The sequence below is a fragment of the Sesamum indicum genome, linkage group LG7, assembly GCF_026168435.1.
Source record: "Sesamum indicum cultivar Baizhima isolate 11 linkage group LG7, ASM2616843v1, whole genome shotgun sequence".
In the NCBI taxonomy this organism is placed as follows: domain Eukaryota; kingdom Viridiplantae; phylum Streptophyta; class Magnoliopsida; order Lamiales; family Pedaliaceae; genus Sesamum; species Sesamum indicum.
Window position 1 is genome coordinate 2,927,101 of NC_142663.1, and position 21,671 is coordinate 2,948,771.

General features: G+C 35.7%; 1 protein-coding gene across 1 annotated transcript; it reads left to right on the forward strand.

Moving 5' to 3' along the window:
- The first annotated feature begins 9,385 nt into the window (after positions 1-9,385).
- LOC105179084 (uncharacterized) lies at positions 9,386-19,770 on the forward strand. The gene is made up of 4 exons (XM_011102679.3): positions 9,386-10,400; positions 13,649-13,790; positions 13,883-16,300; positions 19,191-19,770. Exons 1-4 carry the CDS (start codon positions 9,442-9,444, stop codon positions 19,554-19,556), a joined length of 3,885 nt encoding a protein of 1,294 aa, XP_011100981.1. The 5' UTR covers positions 9,386-9,441; the 3' UTR covers positions 19,557-19,770.
- The last annotated feature ends 1,901 nt before the right edge of the window (positions 19,771-21,671 follow it).

Genomic DNA, 21,671 nt, shown 5'->3' on the forward strand with positions numbered 1-21,671 from the left:
TATTTCTATAAAATTTCACCACTCTCAAGTGGGTTTCGAAAAATTCTTTCCTAGTGGACTTGGGATCCACAAGAACAATTTACCATGCCTCGCTTTTACGATTCATATGGAAAAAGCCCTGTGAGAGTCAATCGATGTCATTCTCATAAAATGAGATTCCCAAGATATTTTGTCTCATCTCTTCACATGATCCCAAGGACTCCAAGCAAATCATGTTACTCGGCATTAAGCCCAACCCATCAACCAAATCATACCTCAATTGTCGCCCCCCACGACTCGTGAGACATGGAAATAACGAGTGTATTTCATTGATCATAACAATAATGCAGCTTGCCTTCTATTCCAAATGTGCCACGACTCGTGAGACACATTTAGATAGCGGTAGCTTTATCAAGATATTGTTATGGATGGAAGGCCTAGACAGATCGAAATGCCATTTCGATCCAAGTCCATTTATTAATTTAATATTTAACTAGGTGTTGGGCTTAACCCATCAATCAAATCACACCTCAATTGTTGCCCCCTCACGACTCGTGAACATGAAAACAATGAACGTGTTTCTTAGTTCATAATAATCGTGTAGCTTGCCTCTAGTTTAAATGTGTCATGACTCGTGAGACCACACTTGGGCAGTGGCAACTTCCTTACCACATTATTGTGGATGAAACCTTGGACAAATCAAATCATTTTGGTCCAAGTCCATTTTGGGCCCTTACATTGTAACTTAAACCAACCAAGTGAGAGTTAATATTGAGTTTTAGACTGAGACCTCAACACATAACAACATTGCATGCATAAATATCAAATATTTAAAGCATTGATTGAATGCATCGCATGCAATGAAACCTAGCATACCCCTGTTGGATGATCACGAGCCCAACCAATGCGACCCACTGAGCCCGCAATGAATTTATGATCAGTCTAAGGTGGCCTTAAGCTATTACAAAGTATTTTACCCATCAACTTATAGATGGGCCTTGTAATATCTTCGTGGGTCGCCTTCTCTGCAGGCCTCCTCCTCTGTGAACCTTCTTCTCCATGAACTTGCTTGAAATAAAAAACCTCACCAAAATTTCATATACTACTCTCATTATAATTTAAATAAAAAACCCCGATCATAAGTCGGGGGGAGTAGAGCAAGCCTTGTTATTCTAAGACAAAAAACGACAGAGATGGAGAAAATAAATCACAAGGGCACACAGACCTAACCAACAAAATTAAAAGACATACATGCAGTTTAGGGCTTCGTGATCATCCATCCACATTCAACTAGCACATAATAACAATTAATCATGCTAGATAAGAAAATGAACATCCCAAGAAAAACAACGTGATATCCAATATCACGATATACAATTATATGCAGAAAACAACAAGTTTAAAAATTTGCAATTTAAAAGGATGACAAAGTTCCGTGCATCCAATGCACACAAACCAACCAAATTAATTAAAGCTATTTAATTCTAGAAAAAAATCTTATTTTATCCAAAATTAAATTAGGAAAAATTAATATCTTTCAAAAAATATGCAGAAATTAGAAACGGCGAAAAATGGCCAAGTCGTTGACCGTTAATTGTAGCAACAGCCCAGCGACCGCACGCGCTGGTTCCTCTACCACCATGCGCGAGCGTGCGACTGCACTACCTGCGTAGCGTCCACTACCTACGCGTGTCGCCTTCCAGCGCATGCACTAGCCAAGCTACGCGCAGGCTTTCGCCCACGCGCGCCTGGCTGCGCGCACACTGTCTACTAGTCGGCAGTGCATTGCTACAATATCAATTTTTTTTTTATTTTTACAACTGAAAATAAAACCAAATATTTTACCAGAAAATCAAATTTTCTTAAAATACTTCAATCATCCAATAATTGCAAAAGATTAAACAAGTTAATTTTCTCATATTATCATACAAGATTAAGCAAAAGTAAATAACATACTTCAAAAGCAATAAAATCATGTTATCATGCTTATTCACATAAAACCATTGCCCCTATATCGAACTGGGTTTTGATAACGATAAATAAAATTTATAAATTAAAAATCGAATTAAATAAAACCATGATTCCATGGGGTGTACCCTTGGAGTTCTTAGGCGTTCGATGTAGTTAATTAAAACAACAATAAAACTAAAACAGGGCTTATGGTAAATTAAAAATATAAGTGCAACAAATGTAATCAAGGATTACCTTTTTGTTTTGAACTTCTTTTCGTTGATTCGTTCACGCGACATTTCAACGTAGAAGCCCTCTAAAGACACGTCCATACCACACCGGAATATGGGATCCCTTGATTCTCTTTGCTAGAAGAGAAAAAGAGAGAAAAAGAACATACCAAGTGTGTAGGAGAGGGGGCGGTCGAATGGGGTGTCTAGGGTTAGGAAATTAATTTTGTGTTGTGTAATTTTATTAGTTATTCCAAATAACTACTATATATACCTTGTATGGATGTACTAAAATCTGTCTAGGTTCATTCTGCGATCCATAAGGTAATATATTCTTTATTTCAAATAAAGAATGACTAACATAGCACTTCCTAAAAGTGATAATTGCTCGTCAATTATTTCCTTTCCTAAAATTTTCTAATTAGGGTGCTTGACCAATTTTATGGAGATAAAATGCAAGGACCAACTAATTTTAATTAAATCTAATTTAATTAAAATTTACCTAATTAAGCCCATCATTTATTTAATCCAATTAAATACATGAGTTCAATAAGCCTTTATTAATAAGTCCAACTTATTAAATGATAAGGGCAAGTCCAGTATAAATTAATCCTACTAATTTATCCTTGGGCTCCTCAATCGAATGGATCCCTCTCATTTGTAAGTAATCCAATTACTTATGAAATTAATTCTCAATTAATTCCTCGTCCATTCTCGATGATTTGTGTGTGACTCTTTAGGTTCACCTTTCAGTTAAACCTGAGCTAGTGTCAAACAATACTATTAATCAAATCTAATTTAGTTAATAATTCTCAATCAACCTTTTTTCAAGAAAATCCGTCACCATGGGTGGCCGTCTAGCAACGGTCTATGGCACTAGAGACTAGGCGAATATCCATGTGAATTTTTAGGCTCTTCTTGGAACTCACCGTCCTTGCTACATACTTCGATTGCACTTGATACGGCTTATGATGATCGTGTCTGTGATACAGTCCCTCTCGCACAGACCCAAGATATAGTCATCGTATGCACGTAACTGCCGTGATTCTTCAAGTCAGAGGACTACTCCCGTACTATCAGAGCGGGGGACTCAAGTCATACCGACCAAGTCTCTAAGGCTTCCATATGAGGATCCCCGTGAGTGAGTTCAGTCAGTTGACCACCTTGTCAACTAATCTACTCAATTTGCATAGACGTCGAACGTCTGTCGCCGCTGAAATGTGATACTCATCCAATGAATGCAATACTTAGTGCAATTCTCAATAGGATTCTCAATACCAAGTCTCAAGGTCTTCAATTAGAAACATTTTAGACCAACCCTCATAAGTTGGTTTTATAACCGCCATCTAATGCGCAGCCCAACTACATGAGTTATTAAGTGGTTTGTGGGCATCTGTTGTGACGTCAAAGTAGTGCTTGACGTAGTTTGGTAACCACGATAGATACATGTGCCAAGGACGAATACTTGCCATATGCGTTGGGACAACATTGCTTAAATAAAGATTGCTTGAATGGTTCTCAAAGCCGCCAATCTAATTGACTTTTTGGTCAGCTATTCCAACAAAGGCTCAGTAAAAGGGTTTGGGGCATTATCCATGGCAGCCCCAAGATCAAGAAAAGATGGCTCTTTTCCAGCTGGGGAATACCCCTGAGCCATGAATTGTTCCTTGCAAGCCACAAACCCGTGTTAAAAAAAGGGTCCTACTATCTTAGCTACCTCTTGTTGATAATTCATGGATTTTTTTAATTCCTCGAGACGACTGACCCAATAGCATTGATAACTTTGGCCATCGTCAGTATTAGGAAAATCAAGTGCAGCCTCCTTACTTTTTTAAAGCCCCCTCGTGGTCAGGAACTTCCTTTTGAAGCTTCTTCAGGTCCTTTTCCAGATGCTGGCAGCGAATCATGGCTTCCTTGAGCTTAGCGTTCACAGCTCCCAAGCACTCTACTTTCTCTTCTAATTTTCTCCTTTGGGCTTTGCTTTATGGGACGGTTGGAGACTCCTAGGGTAGAGAAAAGAGCTCTTCACATATAGAAATTGCTTACAAATAAAGAAATGTATCAAAAGGGATTCGAAAGAAAGCAACCAAAACAAGAAAGAGTACCGTAAGTAGATACGATGAAGCTATCTCCACCAACTCTTCTCAGGGCATAGGGCCAGTAAGTGTCTGTCTCCTAAAGACAGCCCCCCCTTCATAAGTTCGGACACCAAAGGCGAATTTTTCCCTCTCTCCTGCTCAAAAGACTGAGGGGTATGCAAGCAGCTCAAATAGGCATGAGAAAATTTGAGGGGAACACCCTTTTCATCCTTGAGCGAAGGTAGAAGGGGAGTCCCAGAAGAAGGTATTATAGAACTAGCTTAGTGAGGTATACCCAAAGAACTCAACCTCACCTTTTTGGAGGAGCGGGGAGGATCTTTCCCCTTTATTCCCCTCTGTCTCATCCTTCTCATCCTCCACATCCTCCTCATCTATAAGACGGCGAGCTGTCGTCGGTGCCTGTTATAGACTCCGCCTCCAGCCACTAGGAGGCCAGACGAGTTGGGGTCTGTCATCTTTGAAGTGGCCTTTGAGGGATCATCGTCTGGGAGGACCTCCCTAACAAAACTAACAAACTCATCTGAAGACGCCATAGGGTAAACTAAGAAGAAAATTTTTTAAAAGAGTTGGAAGGAAAGAAAAATACTTACAAATTTTTGAAAAGAGAAGTCCTGGTTCTTCAAGAAGAAATGGAGGAAGGAAGACGAAAAGAAATGGGGTTACTTTGCCATCATTCCCTCACTGATAGATGCCAGAATGCAGGGCTACAGATTTTGAAAAAAGACTGAAGGCGGGAAAGGAGAAAGGAGAAAAGGGTGCCTTGAATCCCTGACCTGCTAAGGTAGGGAGACCCCTTCATCCGACGTAACAAGAACTCCTACTCTAAGAAGAAGTTAGGGGCATCCCTCCTCCTTAGAGTTAGGGGGACTCAATGATGTGTATGGACAAGTAAAAGGGAACAATGAAGCCTAAGACCTCTTGAAGATTGCCCAACAACTTAAGAAGAGGGTAGCCCACTAGAATGACCATGGCTGGCCTAAGAAGGAGACCTCTTAGAGAATCTTTCAGACTTGAGGCCCACCTGCAACATCCTACCAAGATGGCCTAGGGTGAGGGAGGCGCATTCAGGACCAGGACTTATAAACCTAGAAGGACCCCTTGCAAATTAGCAGTCTTCACATTTAAGGGATCCTCCCCAAGACAAAGATGTGTTGTTGTTGGTGGAATCAATTGAAGATAAAACCAAATTACAACTTATTAACATAACCCTCAATTATTTTTCCAAAGATAATGGGGACTTGAAGAATCCCATCAGATGGGGGCGCCCCTATAAGTATAGTTTCAGTCCCTCTCCCCTGACTGGAGCACCTTCCAGCATCTAAAACATTACTCTCAACTCTTGATTTAGCATCCAAACGGCACTCTGAATACGATTTCTTTCACGAATTTTATCTTAATTTCTTATCACAATTTATTTTTACAATTATTTATTCTTAAATTCAAAATTAACTTGGGAATGCTAATGTGTTGTTTTGCAGGTCCGTTCTTCAAATATTTTTGTACAATTGGCCTAAGTCTATCGGCACGGACCAGGCTTATTGGATCCGTGCTAATTTCACACGCATCAAATATATAAAAAAGGAAAAACAATCATCTTTCAATTGGGCGTATTTGCCTAACATTTTAAATGTTTCCAAAATGAGGTATTTTTGTAAGTTTGTTGTGGCTATTTAAAATTACTTTTTCCTAAGATATAAAGGATGGATAAATTTGTAACTGAAAGGGTGTTTATCAAATTTGAAGGGTTACAAATAAAAGGCTAGATTGCATATTATTCCTATATGTTTTTAAAGATTAGTTAAAAATCTCTTTGTATTTTACAAATAGGTAAAAAAAACCTTATGTTTTCTTACATATAGCACACTTCCTGTGACGTCCGTAGAATTTTATACGTAATTGGAAGACTAATTGGTAATTATTAGGAATTTAAATTTAATTAGTAAATAAATTATAGATTGAATTTGAATATGTTAAATTGTAGTTTGTTATAATATTTTAAAGCAAATCATATTAATTAAGAAATTTAAAAGGACGTAATGGGTATTTTGAGAAAAGTCTAATTAAATAAATAAAATAATAATAATATCATATATATAACATATAATACTAAATAATATATATATATATGTAAATGATTTATATATATTAGTAAATAATATATCTACTTATATATATGTGTGTAAGAGAGAAAGAGACAAGAAAAGAAGAAAAAAAAAAGAGATGAATTTGGGGAGGGGTGGGCTTTACCCACCGCCCTAATCCCTCATAAATATACATACTTATATATATGTTTATATGTACAAGCATCAAAACAACTGCAATTACTTTCTTTCTTCAGTTAACACGCACCGAGGTAAGAAATTTTATTTTTATTTTTATTAATTTACATAATTATATTATTTAATTAGTCCGTTTATTAAATGTTGATTATATTAAAAGCGATACACTATTTAATCAGAGTATTTTATGATTTTGGCTATTTACATTGGTGTCGTATTAAATATCACATGTGCTATGAAAATGATATAGTTGGGTAATTAAAATATTAGATTTGTTAGATTTAATTATTATTATAGCTAATTTACACAATTCCATCGGAATGATTAACCAAATATGTAATTCTATGTATTATTGTTTAATTAAATTGTATAGCAACGATAAATTGACAGAAAATTTGTAGAAATATTTCAGAAGTTATATTTTAGAAATATTATGTTATTAATGAGGGAAAATGAGGTTTCGGTGGTAATGTAATTTACGAATGTTATTAAAAATTATAGTTATAAATATATAAGGGGTTTGATTAAGTGAATTCTTATGAATTATTTGGTAGATTAAATATATTGATTATACGTATTATAATTTATTATAGGACGTGACGACAAGGTAGAGGGTTGAGCAGTCCCTCGTAAAACAGAAGTATTTTAGGATATAAGGTAAGTATAGCTAATTGGTTATATATATATATATATATCTATATGTGTAATATTGTATATGTTATACATATTGGTTTCTTGGATGCGATCGTGGACGTGGCTTTATAATATTATACGTGGCTTCCGTATATTGATTAGTTGTGGTTTATTTGTAAGATTACCCTAATATTGGTGGAATTGTTATTATGTGTCATATGTGTTTGTAATGGTTGGACGTGAGAGTGGTATGATTACATGATCGTATAATTGATTGTCGTATTAAATCAAATTGGAAGTTATTATTGAGGAAGTAATTGTTGTAAAGAATAGAATGATGATTGTGAGTTGAAATAATAGATGATGCATACCTAGTTGGGAACACAGTCAATGGTTTATGAAAATGTGATTGATGATGATATCATTGATAATGAGATATGAAAAATATATGATTTAAACTAGGTACCATGGCGCGTAGGGTACCGGGGTATTTCGGGGCAGCAGGGAATATCCTGTGCTGTTAGCTACACACTGGGATGGTGTGGGGGTATTATGTTTGTTGTGATGTCCTGTGCTATACTGCTACACAGCTGGAGTAAAAGAGTGTGGGGATATCACACAACGGGTATCCTGTGCTGTATATGATATGATGATGGCCGGCGAAACTATTGACTGATGTATACCAATTAGAGTAAGTGGGGCCCCTAACTAATAAACGATAATGTCGAATATTATGTCATAGATTGATTTATAATTGTGAGTAGGTATTACTTCTTATATTTGATGTTGCTCTTGATACTGACTGTTAGCCAATCTGACTGCATGTACGTGAAATTATTGCCTGTGTATATATATAAACTGATCAGCTATACTTATTGAGTAGGCAGCTCATTCCTTGCCACGTACTTTTCAGGGAATAGGTCACACTGACTAGCTACATTGGACTTTGAGTTGTGCTGTCGTTCTTATTAGGTGGGTCAGCCGTGACTTCTGAAGCCAGAGTTTTTGATTGTTGGGTTGTTAAATATTTTGGTCTTTTATCGGGATTTGTATTTAAAGTTGTGGTATGATTTTCCTTAAGGTTATGTACATGAGAACATCTAGTGAAGGTGAACATAAACTTTCGGAGGTATCTATTATCTTTTGTGGTATATATATATATATTATATTGATAAATTAGAATTTATTTTACGAGTTGAAAAAAAATTACTTATAGAATGAATTTTGATTAAAGAAAGGATGAAACAATGATAATTAGATGTAGCGAGTAGGGGGTGCTACACTTCCCCCTCAACTGTTACATCTAAATTATTAAGGGTTAAAATTTAATTAATTTTAATATGTATTATATCTATAATTATAACATATAAATATAAACTATTATTAATAAAAAATAAAAAATAATTAAATTAATCCCACCCCTCTCCACCCGGCTACCAAGCCCCTCCCCTTTCCACCCGCCACCCGTCCTACCCCGCTCGCATGGCCCATCATAGATGGGGGCGACGGCAATGTCTTGGCATCGCGGTAGCCAATTTTTTTTATAAATTTATAAATTAATTTAAAAAAAGAAAAATTTGAAAATGAAAATAAAAATTAATTTAAAATTTTAAAATAGTAAAAAAAATATTAATATTTTTATTATAAACATATACCAGTAATTTAAGTTTTAATTATTTATAAGAAATAACTTATTAAAATATTCTTCAATTAAATATTAATTTAAATTATTTAATAAAATATTGTTATTATTGTTCTTTAATATTATACTGATATAATACATAAAGTTTAAAAAATTAATTTAGTATACTGATTTTTGCATTGTGATTTTAATTTGATTTTTACATTTTTTGTATTTTAAAAAATATTATTTACTTTTTAGTAGGGATGAAAATACAAAAAAAATAATTAAAAAAAAGTTACAATAAATATATTTAATCATCATAATTTTAAATACAATATAGGGGTATATTTGTCAATTTATAGAAAAAATATTAAAGTCCGCAAAAAAGTCATGTCCATCCATATCACTCACGAGTGTAGTTTACCTTCTGTGAGCTTCTAATAGAAGGGGGACTTTGCACAGAGTTTTAGAAAATAAAGGATTATTTTTTCTTTTTCTAAAATATAGGGGATTTTTAGCCAATTTATGAAAATATATGGGGTAATATGCAATTTGGCGAAAATAAAAGTAATTCTAAAAACTCAATCGGCACTTACCCGTTCGCCCCAAATAAAATCCCAAACCAAACTTTCCATTCCCACCATAGTATGGCCTCCGCCGCCGTCGATTCCCCCGCCACCATCGCAGACGGTGGCTCTCTCAAATTGGATTCAATACCCATTGTGGATATCCGGCTTCTCTCTCAATCGGAACTTTATTCGCTCTCCCTCTGCTCTTCCTCCGCCTTCAACCCCCGCCGTTGCGATGACGTCGTCATCCCCAAGATTGATCGCTCCGTCTTCAACGAGTCAGCGGGCTCCCGAAAACAGACTTACTCCCGTCTCCGTCTGGCTCCTCCCTCCTCATCCTCCACAGCCACTTCTCGCCGCCGAACCCCCCATCTCCGTCCCACCGCTACCACATTTGCCAGTATTAACAGTAATAATGCGGACCCAGAAAACGCTGAGAATTCCCAGATTGTTTCACTTCTCAAGCAATTATTTGTAACGGACTTGAATCCTGACGAGTTGGTCCCAGTTAAAATAGATTACTCACATTCTCTACCTCCTCAACAGTTGTCATCGCTGCCCCCTACCTCCCTGTCCAATGTGGTTGCTACAGGCTACAAAAGGAAGCGTGGCCGTCCTCGTAGGAATGAACTCTTAGGAAATGAAGTGGAGTCGGTCTTGGGTGTTAGCGTTGTTGATATCAATGATGATGCGGATGGATTTTCTTCTCTGAATGAAATTGTTGTGCATGAGAATGTGGAGGATAGGGATAGAGAAGTCTTGAACAGGGATGGAGTGGCTGTGGATTTGGTAGCATTGGGAGCGGTAGAGCATCCTTACCGAGAGGAGATTAGGCGCAGGACCGAAGGGTTGCAGACTGAGGAGGAGTTGTTAGGATTCTTGAGAGGCCTGAATGGGCAGTGGGGAAGTAGGAGGAAGAAGAAGAGGATTGTGGATGCTAATGAGTTAGGGACGGTGCTGCCGATTGGTTGGAAGCTTTTACTCTGTGTCAAGAAGAAGAATGGTCAGGTGTGGTTGGACTGCCGTCGATACATAAGGTTCTTTCTTAATCTCTGCCTTTGCTCCTTAACGGGTTCTGTGATGCTATTATCTAGGACTATGAGGAAAAAGATTTATCAATATTAACGATATGTTTCTTTTAAGATGGAATTATGCACTATGCAGTTATTTTGGTGCTTGTATGAGCTGTCCTTGCTAATTTTCTTACACTTTTATTTGATAGTGGGACTATTAATGTTCTGTTTCTGCATTAGGGGACCATTGCTGATCCATGTGATATAGCCCTAAACTTTATCATCATGGATATTAAAACTTGTTATACAAATGTGTCTGTGGTGCGAATTGATTCAGGTGATAGATTGATGTTATTCTAGTCTTCAGGAGGACTGGCACCAAACTACGTTAGCACTGATAACATAAGGAGCTATTCATTATATCTGTTCTAGCATTTAATCACTGAAAATTCATCTCATGGGATATAGGCTCATCACATCGTCTACCTGATGTTTTGAGAGAGATATCAAAATAACTACCTTTGGTATGTCTATGCACTTCTGCTATTGTATATAGAAATAACTTTTGTGGGGTCAAAGTTGTCAAAGGCACAAGGCTTTCTTTGGTGCAAAAGGTGCCATAGAGCCATGGCATAGGGGGCAAAGATGCTGTGCCCAAAGCCGTGGTGCACAAGCTATCTAAATTAAATGCCTTGGGTATCTATGCACTTCTACTATTGTATAAAGAAATAATTTTCATCTGGTCATGGTTGTTAAAGGCACAAAAATGCAAGGCGATGCAAAGATGCCATGTAGCAATGGCACACGGGGCAAAGGTGCCTTAGAGCCATGTTGCACAGTACTGTGTGCACCTTTTGGAACATGCTTCAAATGTTCCTTACCTATTTCTTCCTCCCCCCCCCCGCGAATAGAGTTGCATGAAGCAAAAATTAAATAGAAATTGTACTTATGAATGTATAGAGTTTGCTTAAATCCTAGTAGCTCAGATGTTCATATACATGAGTTACTTCTTTTGCTAATTCCTATGGGCACAAACTACTATGATATAAAAGCATCCTTTCCCCTTTCTGCATTTTCCTTCAGGTTTGAAGTTTTGCGTTCTTGTTGAACTTGAAAAGCAAAAGATAAGTCTAATAAACTTTTTTGATGCTTTTCTAGAACATAAGAATCAGAAAATATCAAACTTAATAGGAGGAACTTTTTGTTTTGGTTGGAACATATGCTCATTTACCACATACTGAAGTACAATACTTTTAATTTATTTCCTTTAGAAATCGTTAATTGTGAGAGTTTCAATTGCATTAGGAAGGGTTCTAGAAGAATTTACCATTACTTACATACTAAGGATGTGATAGGCCATCCCAATTTTATGATCCATAGTACTTAAAATCCATGCTACTTCAGTCATGATTAGAAAGTTTGGTAGAAGTACTTGCTGATTGTTGCTTTAGCAAATTTTAGGATCTGTTTCATTAATTTCAATTATAGTATAGATTGTTATGTAGCATAAATGAAAATCTTACACTGGCCTATTAAGGAGATTGCTCTGTAGATCGTTTTTATCTGCATTTGGTAACTGATGGTTTTGAAACTCAGGTGTTAACTGCTTATTCTGGCCTGGGCTTTAAGTTTAACTTAATGTATAAACCAACCAGGAGTTATATTTGGAAATTAACTGAATATATATATATATATATATATATATGTCTGTGTGTGTTTATATATATCAGTCAGGACTCAAAATCTTTAATTTGGTTTAAGAAAAAGATCAGTTGCAGAGTTTCTTGTTATTGAGTTCTCAAAATATAAGCGTATCTTGCATGATCATAAATTATCTCAGGACTTCATTAAATATTTGTCTTTATAAAGAGAGTTAGCCAACTATGGTAACTCAACTTTTTGAAATGAAGCCTGAAACCTTTATGCAGATTAGGTAAAACCGCAAAAGTGAATTCATGTTAACCTGATACTTAAAAAACTCAAACTCATGGAAATATTTTTTGTATTAGGAAAAAAAATGGTGATTGAGTGTTTCCTGAGTATCAAATTAGGTTTTTTCAGTCACAGGTAAATTTTTATTGATACATCTGAACTATTTGGGGGACATTAAATGAACTCTACTTTATTTTCCCTGCTATTCAATAGGGTGTTGTTGTGAAGGACATATTATCTTCAAGCTTGGGTCCAACTTGTAAGGTGGTATAAAGGAAGCTGCTAACAATCCTCAAATTCATCTTGGTTACTGCATTGCATTGTCCCCTTTCCTCCTTTTTGTAGCTATGGTTCGGCATACACTTAATCATGTAATAACACTTGTTTCTCAGATTTCCAAGAGGCTTATAGATCAGTTCCAAAATTTTCTTTGCGTGACGATACTATTAGTTAGACTGTAAATTTTAGTTTTTTTCCTGATAATTTTAGATCTTGTGAATCCCAACTTATACCTCTTAATGATGGATATTTAAATTTGTTGCTCATATGTATTTTCTAACAATTGTGGTAATGATATTTCTTCCTTCTAGATCTTTCTGCTCTTCAGCTTTAGTCAGAGAGAGAGATTACAAAAGTTGTTTCTCCTTTTCTCTGTCTCTCCTGCCCCATCCTTTGACTCCTTCATTCTGTTTCTGTTTTAGCATTTTCTTCTTCCTTGATTAGAATAGTTTCAGTCATAAATTACCTAAAATATAATACAATCAAGGGATTTTAGACAATGATGAGATTCTTGATGCTTGCAAACCTTGTTTGCAATCAGTTTTGGCTGTTGAAATTTTTACGAGTTTGCTGCATCATGGTGTACTAGTAGAAAGTGTATTACTTAGCCATATTACTGAAAAAATCTCCAGATGTTAGATATTGCATCTTTAATTCAGTAGAATCTCCCAACAGATAATATTATGCATTAAAGATAGAGTGTTGCCTATCAAATCTATACTGCTAATATCTTGAGTCCATTCTTGCTGTATAACTAGGCAGTTTGCTGATTAGTAAATCATATAATTGTGAAATTGCTGATTGTTGAGTTCTTATGCCTAATTTGACAACTTTCCTCAACTAACAAATTGGGAGTAATGACTTATCCTTCCAATCCAACAATTTGATAAAATTATACATAGTTTTGCTTTCCCTTTAATATGGTTTTGACTGTTAGTTCTTTGTTCCGCTTTATTTGGGGCTAGTAGATTATTGTTACTGCTCTTGGCAATGTGCCCCATTTGGTGAGCAGTTGTCAGTTCTGTTTATTGAATAAGTTTATACTATTTTCCTCATGCCAGCCCCAGTGGACTGTATTTTGTGTCATGCAAGGGAGTTTCTTCATATTTGCTCTCTCTTCATGGTGTCCACCATACAAATTCATACAGCTCTGCCCGGCATAATGAGATAATTGACGATGCCGATAAGTTGACTACCTTCACTGTAAGTTGGGTCATTTTGCCATTTATGTTTCCTCTCATCATGAACTTTGTTTCCTTTATATATTTTATCTTTTTTCATGGGTAATGATACAGGTTGCAGATCTTGCCGTTCAGGTTGATGACAGAAAGGAAAACTTAGTTTCGCATACATCATTGCCTACTTTTGGTTCCACATCTGGTAATCATGAAATGCAAGTAATAATAAAGGCCAGGGATTTGCCAGAGGCGAGTGCACAAGACACTTTCCATTGCAATAAGTGCAATATAACTTTCAATGAGAAAGATGAATTATTGCAACACCAATCATCTCTGCACCGAAGAAATAGATACAAAAATGGTATGCGCCTTACCGACGGGGTGATAATTAAAGATGGAAAGTATGAATGCCAGTTCTGTCATAAGACATTTAGTGAGAGGCATCGGTACAATGGTCATATTGGTGCCCACGTGAGATACCAAGCTAACATTGCTGGAGAATCATTAGGTGGTCTTGTGGGAGAGTCTGTTGATCCCAGTTCTTTTGGATTTTCTGTGCGAGACACTATGACGGTAAGATCATTAGGATCCGACAATGTCATGGATATTTGTAATGCTACTGCAAATAATGGGCTGAATATCTGCTCACCACGCGATGAAGATAATGATCATGATGGAGATCTAAAGGAAGGTAAAGAGAACATGATGGTTGCTGAAGCTACTGATATAGTTGTTGAAACAAATCCATGTTCAGTTGCTGAGGGTAATGACAACATGATAGTTGCTGAAGCTACTGATGTAGTTGCTGAAACAAGTCCATGTTCAGTTACTGAGGGTCTCTTGTCTGACAATAGGAACAAAAGTTTCAATGATGATGCATATGCAGATGGTTGTGTAGTTGAAAAAATTGATGCTGGTGCCAGTTTGCAAGGAAAGCTGTTGGGGAATCGTTCACCTTTGCCTCTGGACGATGCAACACGTGGTGTGACAAATGTTGGTGAACTTCAGGATTCAGCTTCAATGGAGAAGCCTGAGCAAAGTATGATATGCAGAAGTAGCTTGTTGGATTCAAATAATCATATGGAAGAATGTGATGTTGTCAATAATGAGCATATCTCTCCAACAAACAATGAGCTCAAACCGGATTCGGAGAATTTTACAGTTAACGGATCTATATTCAACTTTTTTGGAACTTATGGTGACCAGGAGAAAGATTTAGCTGCCAATTTAATGCAGCAGAATAAATTCAATCACTTGCCTTGTAAGAATATTGGTAACACTGATAACACATCAACCTCTAGATCAATGGTCTCCAAGCTTGACAAAGTACCTGACATCAGAATGCTGCCTACATCTCAGGATGATGAAGTATTTGATCAAGCCAGTATTCCTTGCTCGGTACGTAAATTCAAAGTTGACGAAACAGGTAGCGTTGGTACCTCTGAGAAAGTTGGTTCCAAAGCGGGCAGTGATTCTGTCAGTAGGCATGACAAAGTGCAATTTGGAATCAGTTCAGTAATTCCATCTTGTGCTGAGCAAGAAAATGCATCCAAAAGGTATGACACTGAGTCGTTCGCTTGTCAGTTGAAGGAGCCTGCGGTGCAGAACTCTTCTAAAAGCAGGTTGATTACTTTATCTGGTCATGAAAGCATGTATGGTTCTCAAAACAATGATGATGGAGTTTGCAGAAGAAAGATTTTGCTGCCTGGATTTGGCGATTTCCGAAATTTTGGGAATGGTGAATCAAGTGATCCTTTCAGCAGTCGTCATGCTCTAATAAATTCCAATTCCGTTGCAGGAACTGAGCAGGATAGGAAACTTGGAGTTTGTTCTGGTTTTGCACCTGCAACTGATAAACAGTTTTTTACAGAAGATAATATGATTAGGATATTCAATGGTGCCTTGGAGGAGAACAAAGAGGAGCCATCTGCAAGTGTGTTACCTAAGCAATCTGATGTTATGGAAATCTCTGTTGAGGCATCTACTTTCTACGCTACCCCTGCTAATCGCTCTGAAGTCAATGAAATTGATAACAGCAGAAAACATGAGCTAAGCCTTTCTTTTGGTAATTTTCAGGTGGAACAGTGTGCAGATTCTAACACCATCGAACAACATAGTTATCAGCCAGATAATTTTAACATTCAATCTATTGTCCATAAAACATATGGTGATCAAATACCTTCAAGTACAATAAATAGTCATATACCTGGTGATATGAAACAAAGAAGACCCTCTGGCATTAGTTTCCCTGATCCATCCTTCCACATCCAGACGCATGAACTTGGCAGTCGGTTTAATGAAGCTCGCCCTGGGTGGGAGTGGAATAGGCCCAGAGGAGAGGACATAGGAACTTCTGGCCAAAACTTTATGGTTGGTTTAGCGAACAGCAGCTCACAATCTGCTGGGGGTGTGACAGCTGATGCCTCCTGGAGAACCGGTCATGGCAATGTGTTTCAAGGTTGTTTTGATGCTGCTTCAGGCCACCAGATTTCATCACCAAGCTTTTTTGGCACTTTTGCCTTGACATCAGATAAGGTAATTTTCCAAAATCTTCTATGTGCAATATAGATGGAGGAGATAATTGTAGTATCAAATAAACTGAAATCAAGCATATGATTGATTTTATAGTTTTGCTAAAATTACTCACTTTATTTGGAGATTGTTTTTAGTTAAGTTTTGTAAGATTTGGAAAACTGAGTTTTGGGTTTTTAAATGTTTATTAAAAAATGTGATGAGTGTTTGGTATTGTTTTTGGAGAGGTTTTTGATATTTTGACATTATTCTTTGGGGAGACTCTGTTTGGGCTAGTTTCATGTCTCCCAAACACTTCCGCTAAACATAGTGATTGGTTTTTATAAACATGAAGTAGGGAGATGAACAGTTTTCAAACTAAACGGTGTTGGCTCAGTTTACTTAAAACATTTTATAAGCTCCATTAATATGTGAGATGTTTTGTGGAGCTAATAAGATGCTATATCTTACTTTTTAAATTATGTGCTGTTTGGATAATATAAGAACTTTGAGCTAGATCTTAATAATGACAATAAGGTGACAATTAGAGGAGTTCATTAAGATCTTTAAATCATGTAACGATGTCCTTACTTTCTTAGAGGGGCTTGTAAGATATTAACATCTCATTCATCTTTGATATTTTTCAAGGCCTTAAAACTCTCATAAGATGTTCTAAAACACTTGTAAGTTCATAAAAGTATCTTCAAAACCAACTTCATCTAGAACCTAATGTTCCGTTGCTGCCTGTCAACTTGACCTTTTTGCCCCTTCTTTAAATTCAATATCAACTACATCTGATAATTCAAATTTGAGATTATTAGATTCGTCATATTTACCATAGGGCAATGGTTATATGTACGAAAAGATATATGGATATAAGCCAAGTAATGAAAATCAAAGTAAATTCATGCCTTTGGCAGGCAATCTGGTTTTGCTCTCATTTGGTCCAATGATATACTTCCCTAGAAAAGGTCTTGATTTATGGAGTTAATTATGTGGCTGGTATAAATTTTATTTTTGGGTAATGCGAAGTCTTTATATGTATAAATATTTTCTTTAATAGGTTATGGTAAATATTGGAATTTTGGAGAAAGTGGAACATGTAAACATTCTTATTACTGAGAAAATGTCAAATATGCGATTCTTTGTGGGGCAGAGATTAAATGCATTGATCTGAAGTTCTGTGATATTATATTTGTTAAAAGATCAATCAAAATAAGTTTCGATAGTTTGATTTTGTACTATCACCGCCTAGGGATTCAAACTTCGCTGAGGGGGCATGCAGTGTCCGAAAATTGTTTACTCATTCCTTCATCTTTAGTTACTCTTTAACCTTCCTTTGGTTGCCAAAGATTAGTTGTTTTTCTCCTTACTTAAAAGCATCTGATTGTAGGAGGTTATGGGACTTAATTTTATCTACTATGCTACAACATACAGTTATCAAATTTGTATCTTTACAAAATATACGATCGATATATACATCCCCCAGAAAATAAATGAAAACATCAAAGTGAATATTTTCCAAATCAATTTTCTGCATGCTATTCAGATCTCTAGAACATACGTTTGAAGTTTATGACATTATGAGGGGAATTGGTGTTGAAACATGAATATGATGCTTTGGTAATAACAATAGCAACAAATCCTCCATTTTTCTCCTGAATAAGATCAACACATGTTTTTCATCCTAAAAATTATTAGTTAAAACTATAGCTTACATTGAAGATTTAATTACTAATGATTGATTCATCAGATATATATTATATTATATACATTATTTGGTTGCATTTGACTAACCATAACTTTTCTGTCTTCTGAAGCTTTATTGACAAGTGAACCTGTCAGGTAAACTAATTTTCATCACAAGCACATACGCATAAGAAAAAGACTTTGTTTTCCTACCATCACTTTTCTCCAACTTTTCATGAGGCTCATATTCCTATATGATTACCAAGTGTGGTAAAATCAACTAAGAGGGCGTTTTGTGAGCTTATAATCTCTTTAAAGCATCTTATAAGGAGTTTGTAAGATGTTTAGATAAATTTTTTAGACAAAGAGCTTAAAGCTTAAAAAATAAGGTGTTAGGTAGAATAAAGAAACATTATTCATTGTTTAACTAGATGCCATGTATTTTGTAAAAAAAGTACTTCTCACTTATAAATTTATCTATTGTAATATTGTAATTTTGTTGAGATAGCATGAATCATGTGTGTTCTTACTGGGAATAAGATGTAGGAATTTATAAGCTTGTTTAGAAAAAGCAAGAAGTTGGTAACTTCTTTTTAATATTTTAACAAACTCCTTCAAATTGATTACAAAATTTGTCTACTAATCTTACCAAATACTTCAAAAACCTATTTTAAAATGAGATTTTGACATCTTATAAGATGTATAAGCATATAAGATCTTTTAAATAAGCTTAGCCAAACACCCTCTTAAGTCCTAATATCATTTGTAATTTAGGATAAAACACTTTTATGCATGTGTCTTTTTGTTTTACCAAATTCGAATGGATTGTCATTAAAGTGTCTGTTGTTGTTTGGTTCAAATATCTTGACTCTTATGTTGGATAAATGTTGTTTGTACGCAGGTTTGATTCTTATGAAGCAAGCTAGATTCACAACTTGATTTTAAGAAGAAATGTCTTTTATTCTTGCTTTGGCTTTCCCTATAACATCATAGTGAAATCCTTGACATTTATGTGAATGTCTCTCTCCTTTGCTCCCTCTGGCTCTCTCTCTCTCGTGCTTATTTCTCCTTTGATCGATGATATTAATTTGTTGGACACCCACAATTGTGGATTTGTAATGTATGATTATCTTCGCATCAAAGTCTTGAATCCTAAATGATGAACGAGTCTGTCTTTCTTGTGCTGCTATGTACTTATGCTTTGTGAATATGCATGCGTGGGCAGGGTGAAGAAGGTTCATTTGGTGTGAACAAAAACTATGACACTCGCGCTGACGTGGTGAGACCAGGTAGAGCTGAACCCGTGGAATACAGTTTTATGGGCGACCAAAGTTCAAATTCCTTGGCCGCTGAATCCAAGATTTTCTCGTACACCCCAAATATGGATCAAGGATTAGGTTCCACATTTTGGCTGGGAAAAGATGCATTAACACCAAATACTGCTCATAGCAATGAGGTTGCATCTGTTTGCGTTTGGTGCAGAAACATGTTCTTTCATGAACCTACTCAACTTGGGACACAAACAGGTGCAATAGGCACTATTTGCCCATCCTGCAGTTCAAGAATTCCAGCCCCGTTCAATGTACTCTAGAGTTCCTTATCCTCCTTTAAATGTCTACTTCCTCGGGGAAAATGTTCTTTTTCTTGTTTACCTTTGACATTTCTTTTGTTCATTACAACTATGATCTGAGACAATGGGTAGCTTTTTGCAGGTTGTAGTGATTATTCACCTTAAAGAAAGAACAAATTTTAGGCAGCTTTGAAAGAATAAGTACGTCACCTTCTAGCTGGATTTTAGCTATTAATTTTCTTGAACTGCAAATTTGTGTGAGGTTACATTTGGATTGATGTATTCAAAATTATGGATTTCAAAATACCTAATAACAATTCGAAAGGATTTGTTTGGACTATCTTAACAACACAGATTTTGAATTATATTTTGTTAAATGTTGATTAACTCCAATTTATCATTTCAAATGTAGCTTGATTGAATTTTGTAGATTTGAACGGAAGGAGCAAATCTAAAACTCCCCAATTATGCTACATTTGGATGAAAGTACCTGAATTTGAAATACAAGTATATAGAAATACAAGTGATACAAATGAGTTGATCACAATATTGTCTCCAAATATTCTCTCTCTCACTTTACATTTCTCTCTATGTTCTTCATTGGAGCATCACCATAGACTCCATCGATTTGAGGTTTGTAAAGAGTGGGTTACTTTGGTAATATTTCATTAAGGGCGAGCAAAAGGCATTTCCACGGTTTCCACATTATTTCGAGCAAGAACCAACGTGGGGGAATTTTTAAGATGTTCGTGAGGTGATTTTCAAGACAACAAGAAAGTTCATATGTTCTTAATCTAATCAAGGCATAGGCTTGTCTACGAGCCAGATTTGGATACATGGATCAACATACTTCCGCTGCTAAAAGTTAATTCGATGCAAAATTATGTGCCAATATATTAATTGATTGATTAGCATGCACATATATATTTATCATATGTGACAATTACCCATTGTTATTTTGACCAGTGGTATCAGAGCCGTTATGGCTTAATCTCTTTAGAATTACCTGATTGATCGCGAAAGCTTTTTATGTTGGAATTTTTTTACAAAATTCGTTGTAATTATGAAAGAATGGAATTTTTCACCATATATAAATTTTAATGTGGAGATCATGTGGTTAAATATGGTGAAAATTGGATGAGTAGTTTGTATGTAAAAAAAAGCCTAGGTTTAAATTTATTTTTATTGATCAGAAAATGGGACATGATTTAATTGTTTTTTGCTAAATATTTTTATGCTATGCTGTAGAGCCTGAAAACAGGTTCTAAATGATGTCAAAATCATCGAAAACATATTTAAAATGAATGAGATATGGATTTTTGAATTTTTCGGCGAAATGTGGCTGGCGAAGTCGCCAGAAAAGAGTCGCTGGCCGGAGGCGAGCTGACTGGTCGCTGATGCTACGACAACTAGGCGCGGGTTTCATGATGGCTAACTTGGCGCTAGTTGGACAAAGGGACACAAGGCCTCTTGGCTATCTTGTGAGCCGCCAAATAGAGCCGAGCCAAATCTATGGCACATAGTTGGCTCCCGACTTAGGGGCAGTTTGGCCAAGTGTTTTTTTCTCAAAAATTTGATTTTCCAACCAAAACAAAGAAAAAAAAATTAAAAATTATATTTGATGGGGCGACTATTTTGGGTGTTTGAAAATTATTTTATTTTATTTTTCTAAGTCTAAATATTATTTTCTCCATTTTGTGTTGTAAAATATTGAGAATGACTTAGAAAATTATATGCTTATTTTGTGATTGCAAAACTTGTGGTTGCCATTCCTATTATGATTATTTATTATTACAATTTATGCTTATATAATTATTTATTGCAATATTTTATGATTGCAATTATGCCAATATATCTATTTTATTGCACTATTTTTTGTTGCAATTTATTCTATTGAGGCTTTCATTATATTTATGCAAGCACTGATAATTGCATAACAATATGTGTTTATTTCAATCTTTATTGAGAATATGTGCTATATTATTTTTGTGATATGAATATATGGACATTAATATTTGGGTGCTCATGTATTATGTGATATTTTATTATTACTGAGATAGTTTATGACAATGGTGGTAGATAAAGCAGTATCCCCAATTTTTTCTAGATTGATGTAGTAAACCTTAGTAAATAATG

What these genes read in the sequence shown, in the direction of transcription:
- LOC105179084 (XM_011102679.3), top strand. Translation starts at nt 9,442, where the DNA reads ATGGCCTCCGCCGCCGTCGATTCCCCCGCCACCATCGCAGACGGTGGC. An exon ending in ATAAGTTGACTACCTTCACT is followed by an intron (nt 13,791 to 13,882) that starts GTAAGTTGGGTC and finishes GTAATGATACAG; the next exon opens with GTTGCAGATCTTGCCGTTCA. An exon ending in TTGCCTTGACATCAGATAAG is followed by an intron (nt 16,301 to 19,190) that starts GTAATTTTCCAA and finishes ATGCGTGGGCAG; the next exon opens with GGTGAAGAAGGTTCATTTGG.